Raw genomic sequence first — 20,112 nt, forward strand, 5'->3', positions numbered from 1 at the left:
AACTTGATGTCACTCACTCCCAGCCAGTCGCATGACCCCACCCAGCCACACCTATGCAGATTTTGTGGCTCCCCGTGGTTGTTTTCTATGGGAAATAGGTATTTCCCTCTCCCTCCATCCCTCCCTCCCTCTCCTCTCTCTTTCTCTCTCCTCTCTCTTTTTCTCTCTTTTCCTCTATTTTCCTCTCCCTCCCTCTCATCTTTCTCTTTCTCTCATCTCTGTCTTTTTTTCTCTCTATCTCCCTATCACCCTCTCTCTCATTTCTTTCTCTCTCTCTTTTTTCTCGTTCTTCTTCTCTCTCTGTCTCCCCCCTCTCTTTCACCCCTCTACTGCGACAGGGTGACAGGGTGACAGGGTGACAGGGTGCCATAGCAGAGTCCCCAAAGAGCCAGAGCTGCTCCAGAGCCTCAGGTTGCAAACTCCTGGTTTGGTAGTTAAAGTGCGAGCATGTCACACAAAGCTCAGTTCTTTTTAAAACACACTTTAGTTTGGATATTTGAGAAATTATGATGAAAACAGTAAAATCAGCTACAGTGTACTGCGTTTGAGAAATTTACAATCTGGAGATAAGCCATGTTCCTTATGGCTTTCATTTAAACCTCAGCTGACTGAAAAGTATGGCAAGCATTGATTTTAGTTTTTCACATCGCAGAAAGCATTAAAATTGAAATAGATATTTGAAAATCTGTTAAAATCTCTCTCTCCCCCTCCCTCTCTCTCTCTCTTTTTCCCTCTCTCTCTCCCCCTCAGTGTGTGTGTGTGTGAATACATTAGAACAGTGATGGTGAACCTATGGCATGGGTGCCACAGGTGGCAGGTGGAGCCATATCTGCCGGCAGGCAAGCCGTTGCCCTAGCTCAGCTGTAGCACACATGTGCACACCGGCCAGCTGATTTTTGCAGGCTCTGGAAGGGCATTTTTGGCTTTCAGAAGACTCCGGGAGGATGGGGGAGGGCATTTTTACCCTCCCCAGGCTCCACAGAAGCCTCTGGAGCCTGAGGAGGATGAAAACTAGGCCTACCAGGCCCAACAGAAGTTGGGAAATGGGCTGTTCCTGGCTTCCAGAGGGTCTCCGGGGGGCCATAGGTGGCAATTTTCGCCCTCCCAAGGCATTGAATTATGGATATGGGCACTCACGCAAGCGCAATAGTTTGTGCGCACACACTTTCAGCAGCCAAGGGAAAAAAGGTTCGCCATCACTCCATTAGAAGGTGAGTCATCTAAGCCAGGGCTGTCAAATTCCCAGCTCATGGGCCAGATGCATCACGCACTGGCCATGCCCATGCCTGGTTTAATGAAGGGGGGGGGGAGTCCCAATATGTCATGTGATGATGCCGTGATGATGCAAGCTTGACACCCGTGGTCTGAGGGAAACTAGATTATACAGAGAATGCATAATTACTGGATATTTACTCATTCTAATAGACATGATTCTATTGTTTACTGGGTTTACCTAGCCGTATATTCAGCTGTGCCCGTTGAGATGTCACTGTATTCCTTTCCTTTGTATGGCCTCATGCCTGAATCATATAGTCAACTATATTCCAATTTAAGCATGTAATTACATGGTTCAACCTAATCGACTTAATTTGTTCATTTCTAAAAAGGGTGTTGGTCTTGAATGCCTTTTCTCAGTGGGTTGTGGAAGAATTCTTTTCCTATTTTCCTAATGCACTTTGAGAAGTAGAAGTTTATGTATGTATGTATGTATGTATGTATGTATGTATGTATGTATGTATTTATTTATTAAATTTGTATGCCGCCCCTCTCCGTAGACTCGGGGTGGCTCACAACAGTAATAGAAAAAACAATGTACAATACAAATCTAATAATTAAAACTAAAAACCCATAGTTTAAAAAACATACATACAACATACCATATATAAACAATATAGGCCTGGGGAAGCTATCTCAGTTCCCCCATGCCTTACGGCAGAGGTGGGTATTAAGGAGTTTACGAAAGGCAAGGAGGGTGGGGGCAGTTCTAATCTCAGGGGGGAGCTGGTTCCAGAGGGTCGGGGCCGCCACAGAGAAGGCTCTTCCCCTGCGACCCGCCAAACGATATTGTTTAGTCGACGGGACCCGGAGAAGGCCAACTCTGTGGGACCTAATCGGTCGCTGGGATTCGTGCAGCAGAAGACAGTCTCGGAGATATTCTACTTGGTTCATACTTCTTACATTCCATGTTCTGGTTGCACTTCTTTTTTTTTTAAGTTCAATAGTTTCCATTATTAGAAATGGGATTATTCCATATATTTTATAAGAATTGTGAATTAGTAGTTTTTGAGGAGGTCTACTTCCTTGTGGTCCCTAAACTGATCTTTCTTTTTTCATGCAGTATACTTGGCTGATATTGAGTTATCTATCAGGTCTATATAAGATTACTTCAGTTCACCTCAAACAAGATATATGAACCATGGATCTCCTCTGATTCTTTTTATGGAAGCAAAGAGGAAATGCGATTGTCCTCTACGTAGCAAATTATTCCCAGCAGAACAAAATCCAGAGGTGTTATTCAAAGCGCCTCTTAATTTTGTTCTGCTGAGAAGGCAATGAAGAATCTTTATGTTTTACTGGCATTATTAAGAAATCTCTTAATAGTTAATAATGTGCTATTCCTGCAACAGCACTGTACTGTAACTTTCACAGCTTGGTGGCAGGAAGGCCAAAGGCACTGCACGTTTCTAATATATATTACAAATTGCATTGTCTCTTTCTTTTGAGAATCACATTCCGCATGAAAATTCAGATGCATAAAGACAGATGAGCTGCAAAGAGTTTCCTTACAAACCATGGCTTTCTAGCCTGATTTTTAGCACTTTTCTTTTTATGTTTTATTTTCAGGTTCTAGTAGCTATGATTTGTCCAGCTTACAGGGCCCAATTTACTCTTTTTCGTAGATGTTGATGAGAAATCAGAAGTTAAATGAAGATTCAGCAATTCACATGCCTGCTGACATCCATAATTTAATTCCTTGTGGTGATGTGGTATGTGATTAAAGATTTTTTCATTGTTATGTATTGCATTTTATTGCTAATCAGATGCTTTAAGACTGCAAATATATTTTGATGATGAATGGTGGGAGATGTCCTTGTGAAACCCTGACATCTGTTGTATGAATCTATTCTTGTCTTAACATTTTAAAATTTAATTTGTGTTGGAATTGATTACAAACTTTGGTGGCCTGTGCATTGAATGTCAGCAACTGACAAAAAAGCCAATTTGGATAAGGCACCAGTCAGGAGATTATGAGTTCTATAAAAAGTTCTGCAGAGTCAGGCCTCCCATTACCTGATTACTGTATAGGAATATCACAGTTGGAGTGTGAAGTCTAAAATATATTCCAGAAGGTGGCAGTGGCAAACCACTTCTGCAAAGTTGCCAAGAAAACTATACAATGTTTTCAAGGAGTTAAACCAACCCAGATAATGTTGTATAGTTCCATATACAGTGGTACCTCTACTTAAGAACTTTTCTAGATAAGAACCGGGTGTTCCAGATTATTTTGCCTCTACTTAAGAACCATTTTCTAGTTAAGAACCCGAGCCTGAAAAAATTTCCCAGGAAATTTGAGAGCGACACGAAGGCCCTGCCAGTTTCGTGCCGTTCCTCCTTTAATCCTGGCCATCTTGGGCTTTTCTGGGCTGCCAGAGGAGCCTTTCGGTGGCGCTTAAGGAGGCTTTGGCAGTCCAGAGTAGATGAAGCATTTCCCTTTTTCTGGGCTCGTGAAGAGGGAATAAACCTCTTCCAGCGCCCAGAGAAAAGAAATGCTCCCTTCGCTCTGGGCAGCTGAGGAGTCACCACAGTGAAGGAAAGGCACCGGCTACAAAGCGAGCGAGAGGAGAGGGGAGCCCTTCAGCATGGGAAGGAAGAGGCAGCAGGTAGCAGCAGCAGCAGCCAGTGTATGGGAGGCAGCCTCGCCCCGGGTGTATTGGAGGCGTGTGCTCCCCTTCACCGCCTTTTTTTTTTTAAAGCCTTAAAGTTTTGGATTTTTTTGATTCCCCTCACCTCATCTTCTCCCTTCGGCAGCAACTGTTCTCCTCTTCTTTCTCCTCCTCCTTCCACCCAAATTCCGAGCTTTTATTTCTTTCCTAATGGGTTTGCATGCATCATTTGCTTTTACATTGATTCCTATGGGAAATATTGCTTCTACTTAAGAACATTTCTACTTAAGAACCTGGTCACGGAACAAATTAAGTTCTTAAGTTCTTAAGTAGAGGTACCACTGTACTAGCTTAGCATATCTGACTATGGTGAAAATATTATACAGTAATACCTTTGTCTTATGAACTTAATTGGTTCCGGGAGGAGGTTTGTCTTATGAACTTAATTGGTTCCGGGAGGAGGTTCGTAAGGCGAAAAGTTCGTAAGACAAAACAATGTTTCCCATAGGAAACAATGTAAAATAAATTAATGCATGCAAGCAAAAAAAAAATCGCAAAAACGGCACTCCGCTGGGCGCTGCCACCCGGCTGTCACCTTTTGAAACAGCCGGGCGCTTCTCAGCGTTCCCCCGAACGCCGAACCTGGAAGTTCGGCAAAAGTTCGGGTTCGGCGTTCAGGTTCGGGAGGCTGCTGAGAAGCCCTGCCGCCCGGCTGTCACCTTGCCAGAAGAGCCGCGGAGCTGTCGGCCGGTCGGGAGGCTCAAACAGAGATGGGGAATCCCAATAGGGAATTCCATGGGTGGAGCTTTGACGTCACGGAGACATCCTTCCTGGAGTCCACGTTTCGGCCGGCTAGGAAGGATGTCTTCGTGACGTCAAAGCTACAATACAAAGCTATTAACTACAGTAGCAATTTCCTAACTCAAAGTGCTGACAGCTAAGTACACTTTTCAGGCTTGTATGTGATTTTTTAATGAAATGATTACATTTCCTATTTCTACAGGCAGGCTTGCTGGCAATTAATGTGAAACAGTGCAAAGATTTTACCTCCAAATGTATCTTTTTACCCCATGCTTGTATAATAACGGATTGACCAACTACACTTTCTTAGAATAGAACTAGACAGGATGTGAGATGTTCATGAATTTGGTATCAATGTTGGTGTAGTTCTAGACACATGGTGCAATAGAAGAAGCAGCGCACAACTATCTGAAAGGTAATCAAGATTAAACTACCATATAAGTTGTGCATATCATTTTTGACAAGTTCAAAGTATAGTAGTGAATACAGAATATATCTCAGGAATTTTTTTTAAAAAACAGCTTTGAGTAATAGACGTGCAAATACTGTACTGTATTTTTCCTACAAGATGCAAATCTGTTTTTTTCCTGTTTTTCCTCAGACTTCCTTGCATCTCAAAATAAGTTATACAGAGCTAATCCACATATCAAAATAATAAGATCTGTAAAGGGAAATAGAGTTAATTAAATTAGGTCTCCCAGTGGAACTGCATTTCCACAAGAATAAACAGCATACATGACACTTACTTACACATATCCATATACCTCAAGTGTCACCCTAGAATCAGCACGTAGGCACTTCCACAACCAGGACTAATTCCCCTATTTCACTGTTTCATTGTACTCCATTTCTCTGCAGCTGTCCCACAGGCTAACTTTTTGCTTTAGAAGTAAATATTTCTTCTTCACAGCTATCTGGGTCTAATTTTTATTTATTCTTGCGTAACCTCAGCTTGAGTTGGAACTCCAAATTATTCTTCTGACTGCATTTAAAAATATCAGTGCTTTCAAACATCAGCATTTAATTGCTGAAAATACATTAATAACCCATTTTGTTGCTCATTAATCACAACCGTGGCCGATTCCAATTGTGGGTTTTTTTGTGGTTTCCTGGATTATTTAGCATATTGCCAAAACTTCTTGTTAATCCAAAATGTGCAAGGCAACAAAACTAGGAATTTACTTCATTCAGCTTCCTTATGTGAGAAGACTGACAATGGTTTGTTTAAGGCAGTAGACAATTAATGCAGACGATTATTAGATGGCAGTTTCCTATTTCTCTTTTCTGTCAAAATAGATCTTTGGCTGAATTTTTACAGCCCACATATATTATGACAGTCTTAGGTTGTTCAGTAAATCATGGCTTAGTACTTAGTATGATCTGTGAATAACTAGTGTTTCAACCCCATTTGGCATTACTCCTTACAGGCAGCGCCACATAACATTAGAAATGAGTTTAAAACTGATCTTATTTGCTTTCTTTTTAGACTGAATGTATAGAAATCACATTATGTTTTATAGCATGCTCTGAAATCGTCTCAGGCTCTTATTGCATTCAAGTTGCTTTATTGTAATTTTCTGACCAGAAAGATCTAGGTTTCCTTAACATAGAGCTCTTACAGTCAATGTTAAACGTGATACCTACTTGTTGATTCGTATTAGTATTGATAAAATTATGAAATGCACAAACCCCCAACTGTACAGAACACAGTTCAGGAGCAAAAAGACGAATACAATCTATTTTGGAGATGTGAAATATTTTTCTGTAAAGGTATGTTTGCTTATTCTTTTCTTTTACATCTATATGTTTATTCTTTTCTTATACAATTATCTTTTCCATCATGGCGCTAAAATACTTTACAGTATATGAAAATCTAAATACTTATACATTTAGTTTGGAAACAATCTGATGATGTGCATTTTTTATAGCAAATGTAATCTAGCTTGAATTAACCCATTAATAATTATTTGAACTTTTTTTTTCAATTGCTCCACTACAAATTTATGTTGCTGTAAGTGGAAGGCACTGTTTTCAGGTTTTTTTCTTTTTCTTTTTAATGCTAATAGAAATAGACACCCTCATGCCCTGCATATGGGCTTTATTAATTGCAATAATAATAATATTACAAGAGGAAGAAGAAGAAGAAGAAGAAGAAGGAAATTGCAGTGTGATGACAAGATGCCAAATTGATTCTTTCATATTTGCATTCCAATGTCATATGAAGCTTATCAGTCATAGATATTACTCTGTGGCATCATAACATCTGTCACTTCTTATCTTCTCCCCCTTATATTTATTTTATTTTTATTTATTTGTCAAAACATGTACAAGATAGCAGGTATTGCTATGAACATAAAAGCAAAGTAGGTATAGGTAAATTTGGACAATAGGACAGTTGATATAATGTTCTATTAAATGCCTATGTGAAAAAAATAACTTTGCCTTTAGTTAATAGTAAAGAAATAATATCTGAACTATACTATAGTAATATAACATGCTGGAAAAATATGAGTGGCGCATAACTTTGTGGTAATATTGCCATTTTGACTGTATTACTATTTAAATCTTCCACAACCGAATCCCCAATTTTTTCCTTTATGGTTTGAGCCCACCAGCTTTTGCAAGAATCATGATTTACAGATTTCATTTATTTTTCACTTCACAAAGTTGAATTGACTACTTGAGAATAATCAGCAATAGTTCTCTATTATCTGATAAATCAGGACTTACTAGAGTTGTAGGTAACAGAAATTCTCCCCAATGCTGCACACCCTCACTTTTTCTCCTTTTTAGGGAGAGTGTATTAGAGAGAAAACAGTTCCCTGAAGTCATAGTTCCCCCTAAGGCGCACAGTGGGCTGGAGCACACTAAAAAATGAAGCCTGGCGCACGCTTTTCTATGGCTGCTCAGAGAGGAGGGTAGTGGAGGACCTCGCCCCCGCCCGCCACTGCCACCACCAGGTTTCACTCTTCCTCCTCTGCCTCCTCCTCAGCAGCAGCTCTGCAGGGCTTTGAAATGACATCAAGCCCTGCGCCCATGAAAGTGGCACGCTTTCAAACGCGCCACTTCCCCGGGAAGCCGGCTTTGCTTCCTCCTCTGCCGCCGCCGCCGCCGCTCTGGGGGCTGCCTCCTGCCGCTGGGTCCTCTCCAGTGCCCAGAGAGAGAAAGAGAGAGCCTCTGTGCTGGCGAGGGGCCAGTGGTGGTAGAGGCACTGGCGGTGACGCTTTGTCAGTGTCGCTCTCAGAGACCATGGACGGCAGAGAGGGCTGCGATGACCGGTAAGGAGGCAGCCACGGGGTGGGGGTGGGGGCGGAGGGCAGGAGCCAGCTGTCCAGACGCCAGGAGTCCAGTGTGTGTGTGTGGCTGAGTTCCTCCCACATGGGCTTTCTGGGTGAAGCAAGCAAGAGAGAGAAAGAAAGAAAGCAAGAGAGAGAGAGAGAGAGAGAAAGCAAGAGAGAGAGAAAGAGAGAGAGAGAAAGAGGGAGAAAGCAAGAAAGCAAGAGAAAGAGAGAAAGAGAGAGAGAGAGAAAGAAAGAGAAACAAAAAAGAGAGAAAAGTGACTCTTGATTTAAAGCATATGGTAAAAAGCACCCAAATAACAGCCCCCAGCCCTCATCTGTTTGTGGAAATGGTTTAAGAGTTCTCTCTCTCTCTCACACACACACACACACACACACAAGGGAGGGAGGAGATGGGTGGAAAAAGGGAGAAGTGAGAGGGGCAAAGAATGAGAGGAAGAGGGAGGAAGAGGGAGAAATGAGAAACAAATGAGAGAGAAAAGGGGGAGGGAGAGACAGGAGAGGTACCCAAAAATGAGACAATGGTAGAAATTTGAGGAGGGATGATTGATTATTAAATATGGATTGACTATGGAATGATGGTAAATGATATATTTAGGTGTTGTTTAATATTAGGATGTATTAATTCATAAAATTGGATTAGAATTATACAACTATATAGAATTACATAGGTAAAATTAATGGAACATACATATGATAAATAAGGGATTTATGATATGTACTGTATGATTTTATGACTTTGCATTGTGAATTTAAAATATACTTGAAAATGTAGAAGATTGACGAGAGTTAATAATAGTAAATGCTAAGTGCCTGAAAATTATTTCAGCTTGGAAATATTGAATGAAATTATAGCAAAGTAAATATGGAAATATATTAATTGATGCATTCAGATAGATTTTCATAGTATTATTAGACTACTATAATACTATGATAAATATTTAAGAAATGAAGATTTTAAAGCATGGATTTATTAATAGTTGTGTTTTTGGTTTTGCTGGTTGTTTTAGTTTTAATAGTAATAGATTTTGGTTTTGTTTTATTATTAATTTCTTTTAATAAAAAAGAAGGGATTTTTTTTCTTATTTATTTATTTATTTATTTATTTACCGGTATTTGTTTGTTTGTTTATTTATTTATTTTTACTTCTATGCCGCCCAGTCCCAAAGGGACTGCCGCTCAGACACTATACTTTTCTGCCCACACCGGAAAAAAATTAGAGGGAACACTGCCTGAAGTGTCACTTCACATTCCTTTCCTGATCCAAAACTAGCTACCTATAACTAGAGAAATGATACAAGGATCTTAATATATTGATGTATTTAAAGCAGGAACCCAAAGAGAGCTCCAAGAACAAGTGGTTGTCAATCAAATTAATGAACCGATATCTATTGCAGTCAACTGCTGCCAGTTGGCAATATTGAATCATGTTTTCTCTTTCATTGTAAATATGTTTGCTACATATTTCGATTTTCAGGTTCCAAAACAGAAAAGTGATCCTAGGAATAGGATCGTTTTAGAGTTGGTGGGCTTTGAAGGTCCGAAAGACTTTCCAAGACTGTTTGGGAATTTAACTATGCATCTTTATGAAGTTATTCAGGTAGGTTTAATATAAAAGCTGATCTACATAATTATGCTACAAGATATAGTGTTGTAGTTAAATGGCTTTAGAGAAATTAATTTGCAGTGGAAGATTTTTCTTGACAGTTGATACATATACTATACAATGTGTGCATGTGCACCACCGTCATAACATGTTTTTTCACCCTCTGCGCATGCACAGAAAGCTTTGTGCATGCGCAGGGGGTTAAAAAAAGAAAATGGCGACATCCGGGTAGGTGGGTGGAGACTCACGCTACTAGTTCTCCAAACCATGTGCAGCTACCGCTATCAATATTCCCATACTGGGCGGAACCGGTAACATTTCACCCCTACCTTTGATTATGTCCATGTGATATAGACAATGGAGAATCTGTTGTGCTTTTGCATTGCTAGTTTTATAAGGATATTAGAATCCATACTTGTTTATTTTAAACACATCTCCTCTTATCTGTTAGAGACTATCCTCCTTGAAACTAACAATTTTTAAAATATTACTAATAGAGTGATTGCTCCTTTAGTTTTATAAATATGGAAATTTTAGACTTATGTCTGCCTCCTCTGTTTACATCTCTTAGGTCTAAACACTAGTTTTATAGACATACAGATTTAAAAGGAATTAGAATTATAATATCAGGACTAACAATAGCAATTATTTTAGTCTGGATGGTATTGGAGAAAATACTGTACTTTTTCCCCCTTATTTAGTTACCTAGCTGAGTTCATATTTCAGTCCAGTGTTTCTGGTTTTGACAGTTCTAATTAAACTGTGTAGTGCTATGCTGCCCAATAACTGAAATAAAGGTTTGGTTTGATCTGAATCTTTTATTTTTATCCTTAAGTCAGTGTTGACTTACAGCAGCTATATAGACTTTCTCTAGGACAATCTACCCTCAACCGGGCCTTTCAGGTCTTCCAATGTACACTTTCACTTGTTTTAACTGAGTTAAACTCTTATTCTCTTTCCTTCTACCTTCTTAAGAAATCCAAATCTACATATAAAGTATCCAAATATAATTATTTGAGCCTGGTCATTTGTGCCCCAAGTGTAAACTCTGGATTGATTTGTAGTATGATCTACTTGTTTTCTTGGCTATCAATGGTACTCTACAGAGTTTTCTGTTCCCTGTCCAAGGTGATGCAGGCAACAGACCCAGTAGTGGGTTTTAAAAAACTCTTTACTACCGGTTCACATGCGACGTTTCTGTGCATGCGCAGAAGCATCCTGGCGGGTGGGCGGAATGTCCAGGATGGGTGGGCAGAGTGACCTAGGTGGGTGGATGGAGACTCTCACCACCAGCGCTACCAGTTCTTAGAACTGGGTTGAACCTGGAGCAACCCACCATTGCAACAGACCATAATCTATTAACCAAGTTAGGTTCACAAAGTTACAACTAAGCCAAGGCTACAGTCAAAGATACTATACAGTACAGGTAATCCTTGACTTACAACCCCAAAAAGAACTGGAACACTGATCATAAGTTGAAGTAGTGATAAGTTGAGTCACCATGTGTCCAGACCCAGTTTTATGACTATTTTTTTGATTGTCATGAATCACTGCAGTTGTTAGACAAATGATGTTCATTAAACAAACACATGGTTGTTATGCAAATTCACCTTCCTCAATGGACAGTTTTTACCAAAACCTGGCAAAAAACACAGCAAATCACAGTCATTTGACTCCATGACACTCCAGCCAATCATAAATGTGAGTCATTTACCAAGTACCCAAATTGAAATCATACGATTGGAGCTGTGGTGCAAATGGTTTGTGATGGTTAAATTGAAGACTACCTATAAAAGATACAAACATAGAGCAGAATCAAGAGGCAGGTCAAAGTCCAATAGCAAACAGTCCCAAAGAACATGATTACTTCTTCTAGCCCATAAACATTGCATAGTTTCATTTCCCACACAGAGAAACCCACATTCAAAAGAATGTCTTTTCCCAATAATTTATCATGCAAATAAGTTTTAAAATGGAAATTGGCCTTACCTAAAACTTTCTGAACATTTTTATAGACTATTGAGGCCTGAAAGCATCTGCCAAGGTTCAGGTTCACTCATATTAATGAAGCAGAGATTAATAATCTAGGATCAGGTTGAATATAGTATTTTTTCTAATTCCAATCAAATTTTGTATCTTTCTGCCTTCTGACTTTTCAAACTGAGTAGTGTCCACAGAAATTTTCCACAATATTATCTCTAGCTATTTTTTTAACCTTTCTAATAGTTCTCCTAATTACAGCTTTATAGTACATATATTGTGGAGCATAACTAGTCAGTGTTTGCTTAAGTGCACCATTATATACCCATAAACTTGGTTTTCTTTCATAGATCCAAAGTTCCTTTTTGCTTTTTACAGGCTTAAGGTTAATTGCCCATAGTAACTCTATTACCACAAGTGTTCAGAAAATTATTGTATCAGTCTGTTCACCTTTAAAGTTTCATACAATTAAGACCTCACTTTGCCTTTTTACATTTCGCCTGCTTCATAAGTAGATGTATCTCATGTTGGAGTTTTTGGAGACAAAAATTATATGTACAATACTGCTATTAAGAAAAACAAGCAAATTCTTTGTACTCGTAATTTCGTACTGTCACTCACACACCCCTGTAGCATCCTATATAATATAGTATATAATATGGTAAACCAATTTCCTACATATCGATGAAGATGATTCAATCAATTTGTAAATAAAGGAAGGTATAGTAAATATTAAAGGCTTGCCAATGTTTTGGGAAGGCTTATGAGGCTATAAAGCTCTGCTGCTCCACATTTAGCTTTAGTAGCTTCAGCCTTGTTGCTCACTCTAGCAAACTGTCTTAATTTCACCTCCTCCAGGCATGATTGGCTATCTTCCTCTACTATTTACTGATGATCAGTTGTTAGACTTTTGCAGTATGGATACCTGGAAGTCCCTTTCAAGGCCAACTATTAGTTGCTAAAGAAGTTGGGCAGTCTTCTTTTTTTTGCTACTTTATTCCTGATTCTCAGTCAATGGCAAATGACACTCTTGCAGACTTGGAAGTTATATGGTTAGAAGATAATTAAGGGCTTGTGTTACACGGGATAAGATAATAGAATGGACTTTGAACTGTGTTCTCTTTAGGTTTTTTTTCTCCCAATTTTATTTATTTTACTGGGCTGCTCATTCTGAAATAAGGTTTTTCAATAATAATAAGAACAAAAAAACTCTTAGTCCAGGAATAGCAACAAGTTACTCAAGACCCACCTATATCACCAGGAATGGGGGAATTAAGTCATCTCCCCCAGGCTTTCTTATATTTTATGTTTGGTATGTATGTGCTGTATGGTTTTTAAATTTTTGGGTTTTTTTAATATAATTTTATTTTTAGATTTGTTCCATTGTTATACTATTTTTATTATTGTTGTGAGCCGCCCCGAGTCTTTGGAGAGGGGCGGCATACAAATCCAATCAATAAATAAATAAATAAACAAACAAACAAACAAACAAACAAACCAAATTAACATTCCACTATAGGAAGAATCTATTCCATCCTGGATGAGTTACAGAAAGGCTTCAAAGCCTTTGTGTAACTCACATTAATTCATAATCAACAAAGGCTCAGTATCAAAATCAAATCTAGTGTTTGTTTATACTAGATGAGTTAACACTTCACACACTTGATTTTGATTTAATATAGTAAATGAATCAAATTTACTGTTGTAATTCCATGCATTTTCTCAACTCTTTGAAATCTTAATGTTGGATTAAATGTTTTAATGCATTTATGAAGTAAACTCTATGTAAACACAGAAAAGCAAGTTGTTTTTTTTTGTTTCTGCTCCCATATTTAGAAGCAGTCCTTCACTGAAACATGCCCTATGAGGATTAGAAACATGGTGAGACTTCTTTAAAAATAATAATTTTAAAAGAATATTAAATTTATATGTAAACAGTATTTTTTCATTGTCATCCGATACATCTAAATTTTGTGAGCTCCATTTGTGTTATTGACATAACAAAAGATAGTTTATGAATTATAGTTTATAAATCCACACATTAAATTCAGGCATATAAAAGAAGATAAAAATGAGCATATTCTAGTCAAGGAATCTAGTTTATTTCACTCCTAAAGAAATATTCACTTCTTTCTTCCTTTTTTCTGCAAATGAAAGTAGTACCGTATATAATAACAGATATGGTAATGAGTTATTATGCTTTCTTTAGTTCAAATGTGTAGATAGTAACATAAGTAACAAAAGATTTTTCAATAAAAAATAAATACTAATATCACATCCATATATATTTATTTGTTTTTTTCTTGTTCATGTAAATGTTCAAACATATGGTGGTGGGTTTCTTTTTCGTGATTTATAGAACTACCAAATGATCACCACATCAATCTTTTGATTCTAATGTAAAACATATCTAAGATTGATAAGTCTGATTCATTTATTTATTTAACATTTATTTAGCCCTCCATCTTAAACATCCCTGGATAGCTTACAATAAAACAATGTAAAATCTACAGCAGTAAAACTAATAATAGAAAAACCGGGGCCACAGCCACACTGCTTTAATGTACCCACATTCTCATCCCACCCTGACTTCACATTATCTCAATGTTGGGGGAAGACTCGGGATTTAATTGCTGTCCTGGAGAATAGACAAATAGGGACCTATTGAATATCAGGACCCTCTACTGCTGAGCACCAATCACCTAAGAACAGCAGATTGGAGTCTAGAGAAAAGTTGTCAAGAATTTTGGGTCCAGCGGCCTCTTGAGAAGAGGGTACACTACTGCCTCCTTCAAGGCATAGGGGATACTCCTTCCTTCAAAAAGGCATTAACTACAGCTTAATTTGCCATCTTCCGAAACTTTTACCATTTTGAAATGCCACCTCCAAGGAATCCTTAACCATCCAAGGGGGACATGTATCCAGAACACAGGTGGATGAAATCACAGGCATGAAGAGCCTATCTAGTGCCTTAGACCAATTGACTCAAATTCCTCCCAAATAATAGGGCTCAAATGTGTCTCATCTCTTTCAATGTAGTTGCCCAGCCAGCCCAGATCTGAGTTTATCAGCTGTTGAGAGCAATTTTCACATTAGTCCTGTAGAACAAAACCCTGGCTTCTTCTGCTTATCAGAAATAGGGCCCCTGGGCAGTTATCTATGATGTCAGAAAGAGAAATAAAAACAGCTCACCAGCCTTATCATGACAAGGTATATAAAATACAGAATAACAGAGTTGGAAAAGACCTGAAGACCTTCTGGTTCAACCTCCTGCTCAAACAATGGCTTTCCAATCTCTTCTTTAAAATGTCCAGTGAAGGAACACCTACAACTTCTAGAAGCAAGCCGTCCCGTAATTTAATCTCACTGACAGCAAATTTCTCCTCAGTTCTAAGTTGGATCTCTCTTTGTTAAGTTCCCATGATCCATTACTTATTGCTTGCCCTTGGGTGCTTTGGATAATAGATTGATACCCTCTTCTCTGTGACAGCCCTCAGATATTTGGAGAACTGCTGTGATATCACCCCTAGTCCCCTTGGTAAATTCTAATGAACACTCTTACCTTAACACTCTTGAGTTAAAATGATATACAGTATAGAAAATATGCCCCCATTTTGGTGGAGGGGTATGAATGTTGTTTGGTGGTGGGCACTTTAAACACTGAGCACATTGTTATGTGTTGTGTGAATGTTTTATTGATGTTATAAAATCAATAAAAAATAAATTTTAAAACCCCCACTCTTACCTGTGCTTAGTTGACTTCACTCTTTGTCTTTCTCTAGCAATGTTTAAGGTGTCTCATGTCATTTCATCTCACAGAGCTGTTTGGTAATCCATATTGTTCTATGAGCACGGAAAGTCTGCACAGGTGCAATTCGCTCCGGTGCTCCCATCATTTGCTCAGTCCCAACTACAATGTGGGTCATTGGCTGAACCACATGCCTATGCTTCCAAAGAAACCCCAAGCTCCCTCTGAAGCTGCTCTGGGTCAATCTGTCTTACCACGTTCAGATTTATCCAGATAATGGGACATCAGTTCAATTAAATTTATTCCTTTTAAGCATCATTTGAACTGTTCACTATAAGAAGAGTAAAATGAGATAATAAAAATAAAAAGACAAAATGGTGAAGTTAGCAAATAACACTCACACATGCAATATATCCAACAGCCACACTTTACCTCTCGCAGCATCATGAGAACATGATTAGGAACTTGCAAAAAAGAAAATACTACCCAATAAATAGGTTTTTTTTTTCCTGGCCAAAAGCTGGGTACAAATGATTGTTGCTCTCATTGGATTTGGTTGCAGGCCAGTCATGTCCTACCTTCAGTAAGAAACATCATGAGTATATTTTCTTCTCTCATGTAAATGATTTTTTAGGGAAGCCAGTTATTAAATGCATACATTTTTGTTATTGTTTAGGTACCTATTCTCAGACTTGTGGGAAAAACAGAAAAACGATTTTCCATTTAAGCATTTCATACTTAGAAGGATTTTATTAGATTTTCAGAATATATAGTATACATTACAAACTAAAAGCTGTTTGTTTACACTTTACAGATTTTCTGCACAGCAGAGGTGCAATTTATGTTCTGTTATGGATGTCTTGGATATGGATATTCACATCAGGTTGCTATCTCCTTTTTAAAGTAGATCATTTGAATTTTAATCAGATATTTAAGGGCGAGATGATTCCCATTCACCATGTAATGAATTGTTAAAGGAAGATGAATGGACCAGATGAATTATGTGATATGCTGTTCAAGACAGAGCTTTAACCTTATGCTGAATCTGTCACTCACATATAAAATAGAACAGAGTTCCACAACTCAAAGTAGGAAATACAGTTTTTCCTACTAACTAACTGAGAGTTTGGGGTAAACATGAAACATTCAGACATAAAGAACAGGAGAAATTGCAATTCACTAAAGCTTGTGCTGACCTACAGTGTGTGGTCCTCAGCTACAGGTATCTTGCATATTGTATGTGGTTTCCACTGCAGAGACAGAAGAAATAAAAGCCACTTGCACTGAGACAGGTCCTCCACTCAAAATATTCGGGCCAGGGAAAATGAACATGAAAATGAACCAAGATTTGAATCTGGTTTTATATCTTCTTGACTAATATCACAACTTTCTCTCAGAAACTTGTAAAATCTGAAATGATTTTGCACGAAAAACAGAAAAGGACAAAATTCTCTTTCTCATTTCTCCCTCTCCCCCAAGAAATATTCAGAAATGGGACATCTGAAAACCACAGGTATCGATATTATTTACTGTCATGTGCAGAAAAATAAAAACAGGTGCAAATATGTATGATAAAGGACAAGAAGGATCTGTCACACTGCTAGGGCAAAAAGAATAGGAAAGTGAAAATATCATAAAATATCTAGCTTTAAACCAGAGCAAGAAAAATTATAATGGATTGTTCTAATTAGGACACATATTGTATATCTAAATGAATAATACCCCAGAAGATTCTATAAATTTATAATTGAATTAATAAAATAGAAGTACATAATACTACAACAATTTAGTTGTTTTGAACTACAATTCATATCTTCCAATAGGGCAATGATAGATCTGAAAAGTATTTTAGTAGAAGGAGCCAGATTATATCCATACAACTGCAGATTGAAAATAGAAATAGAATTACAGATATTTGGAGTAAGAAAAAGAAATACAGTAATACCTCACCAATTCTCAGTTTGCTCTCCCAAGGATGCTGTAGTAGGAGATTAGCAATCTCTGAAACAGTGATGGCGAACCTATGGCACGGGTGCCACAAGTGGCATACGGAGCAATATCTGCTGGCACGCGAGCCATTGCCCTAGCTCAGCTACAATGTGCATGTGTGTGCTGGCCAGCTGATTTTTAACTCGTACAGAGGCTCTGGGAGGGCATTTTTGGCTTCCAGAGAGCCTCCGGAGGGATGGGGGTGGCGTTTTTACCCTCCAGGCAAGCCTTTGGAACCTGGGGAGAGCGAAACACAAGCCTACTGGGCCCACCGGAAGTTGTGACACAGGCTGTTTCCGGCTTCCAAAGGGCCTTCGGGGGTCGGGGCAAGCTTGTTTTCTCCCTCCCCAGGCATTGAATTATGGGTGTGGGCACTCGCGCATACACAATAGGACATGCCCGCACTCTTTTGGCACCTGAAAAAAAGGTTCACCATTAGTGAAGGGCGAACCCAACGGTGTTCGGGTTCGGCAAGTTCGGCCGAATTTTACACAAAATTCGGCCAAACCCGAACCGAACCCAAACTCGAACCCAAACGAGGAATCCCTCCCACGAAGAGATTCTGGGGGCGGAGCTTTGACGTCACCGGCAGGTTACTAAGGACACCAAGGTGATCACTTCCTGGATTCCATGGAATCCAGGAAGTGATCACCTTGGCGTCCTTAGCAACCTGCCAGTGACGTCAAAGCTCTGAACGCCAAACACAACCCCGAACTTTGCCCTAAGTTTTAAAAAATTTCGTGTTTGGGTTCAGCATTCCGAACACCGCAAAATTTGGTACGGACCTGAATTGTGTGGGTTCGGTTCGCCCATCACTATTCACCATCACTGCTCTAAAACTTCAGGCTATACTCTATAAGCTGTACTCTTGATGCTATTTTAGAAAATGTATATGAATAAGCCAAAATTATATTGTTTTTGATTTCATAACATGGTGGTTTTTTTGCAGTTGAAATTGCCAGGAGCAGATCCTGCCCAGGCTGTGGCATATTCCATGTTTCTACGGGTTCCACCACCAGAAGATAGAAAAGATCATTTAAGGCACTTATACCAGACATTAAATTGTTCTGATAACTTATTTAATAACATACATACAGTATGTCATGTAGTTTCATAATTAAATTATTTTTAAATAAATTATAACTGAAGAGATTAAAATGAAAATATTTATCTGAAAATATAAATTAACTGTCATCCACGAGTGCCTCTTGCCTAGGAAATAAAATTCTGTTTCAGATAATGGATATATTTTCTGTCTTTTCCTATTGTTGGGAAAGGATATGAAGAATTGGGAGAGAATGGTTTATTGACTCTCATTCCAATATTAGATAACCTGGTATATACTGTGTCTTGAAAATTCAAAATATTTTTTTAAAAATTATCAGAAATTGGCATTAAAATAGGTTTTGCAAATCTCCTAAGATTTGTCAATTCAAAGTTTGAGACTATTATTTAAGCACCTATGTTCTAACTTTTGCTAAAAAAAATTCTACAAAATCTGATTTATGTAAAGGTTTTCCTCCCAATTGGACTGGGAATATATACTCATACTTTAATTATGTATCGTTTATAGATGCATAATTCATTATATCAAAAATTGTCTTAGGTAAACTTCAATTATTTGTTAGAACACACGTAAACATTTCCCCAAATTGAAGAAGTATCCTAATTTTGGGCAATATAAAATCTTCCCTAAAATCTATTTCAGTTATTAGTCAGCAATGCATGAATGAAATTCAGAATTGTATTTTTAATATGAATATTTTCCATTTTTCTCTTTTGAAATTTCCGATGTAATTAAATGGAACCAAGAAAAGTGACAGATGCAGGGGCACACACATATATCAGTGTACATCAATGTAAGGCATCTCATGCATGTATAAGTGTAGAGTTCAAGAAAATATGGCAATATTTTGTAATAATTGTCCATACTTGTCACGGTGTGTAAATAAGCTGTAAATGACATCAAATCTTCAGTCTATTGAGTAACTGGCCCATACATTTATTTTTCTAATACTATAGAGAGTAGAATTTGTGCAAATTTTCTGCATTCATCAGAATGATGAAATTGATATATGTCTTTGGAAGCTCTGTCCTTTTTAAATGGGTGGATATAGAAAAGGGCTACAGCTTGAGTTATGAGGTGATGATGTTTTTGTCAGTTTGACCCTCCTTATATCCTGCAGATGTTTTTGGTTGAAGAACAAATTTCTTAGTGACTGGAAGGTACAAATAATCCATTTTTGCTGTCCAGATTTCATTTTCCATGTGGTAGCTATGTACAGCAATTTAGAACAATATCAGCATCTCAAAATATTAAAACCTGTCTCAGAATCATATTATTATTTGTTATTATCTTTTCAGAAGAGAGTGATTTTAGAATACAGTATAGCATTGACATGAAGCATTATTCTCATATGCCCTCAAATTTAACAAATTAGATGCCTCAACTATTTCTTATTAGCTGTGTTACAAAAATACCAACCCAGCTCTTATTTCGTATAGATAGTTGCAAATATTTAACCAGTTACAGAAGACCATAATTAAAGATAGATACTTAATGTAAACTGCAATGAGTTGCAAAAAAAAAAAGAACGTCAAATACACTAGCGAGCATTCCAATGAGGTTGCTACTGGTATCAGTAGCACCATCTTGATGATTAAAGGGTAGATACTTAAATTACTTCTGTTCAAAGAATGCAATAAAGACAGTTCTTACCCTTGAATTTTGCTTGGACATTTCTCTATGAACATGATTTATTTCTTAAATATCTAATGTAATGGTAGCCTGCATGGATATTAGAT

At 38.0% G+C, this 20,112-nt stretch overlaps 1 protein-coding gene across 1 annotated transcript in view; it reads left to right on the forward strand.

Moving 5' to 3' along the window:
- The window catches only part of C2CD6 (C2 calcium dependent domain containing 6), a 54,498-nt gene that overhangs the window by 6,685 nt on the left and 27,701 nt on the right, over positions 1–20,112 (forward strand). The window contains exons 2-8 of the mRNA XM_070732017.1: positions 2,901–2,987; positions 4,888–4,939; positions 6,307–6,455; positions 9,462–9,584; positions 13,407–13,451; positions 16,133–16,201; positions 18,257–18,348. Coding sequence (XP_070588118.1) covers positions 2,901–2,987; positions 4,888–4,939; positions 6,307–6,455; positions 9,462–9,584; positions 13,407–13,451; positions 16,133–16,201; positions 18,257–18,348 — 617 coding nt within the window. The remainder of the gene's footprint in view (positions 1–2,900; positions 2,988–4,887; positions 4,940–6,306; positions 6,456–9,461; positions 9,585–13,406; positions 13,452–16,132; positions 16,202–18,256; positions 18,349–20,112) is intronic.

The sequence above is a fragment of the Erythrolamprus reginae genome, chromosome 1 (genome assembly GCF_031021105.1).
Source record: "Erythrolamprus reginae isolate rEryReg1 chromosome 1, rEryReg1.hap1, whole genome shotgun sequence".
NCBI lineage: Eukaryota > Metazoa > Chordata > Lepidosauria > Squamata > Dipsadidae > Erythrolamprus > Erythrolamprus reginae.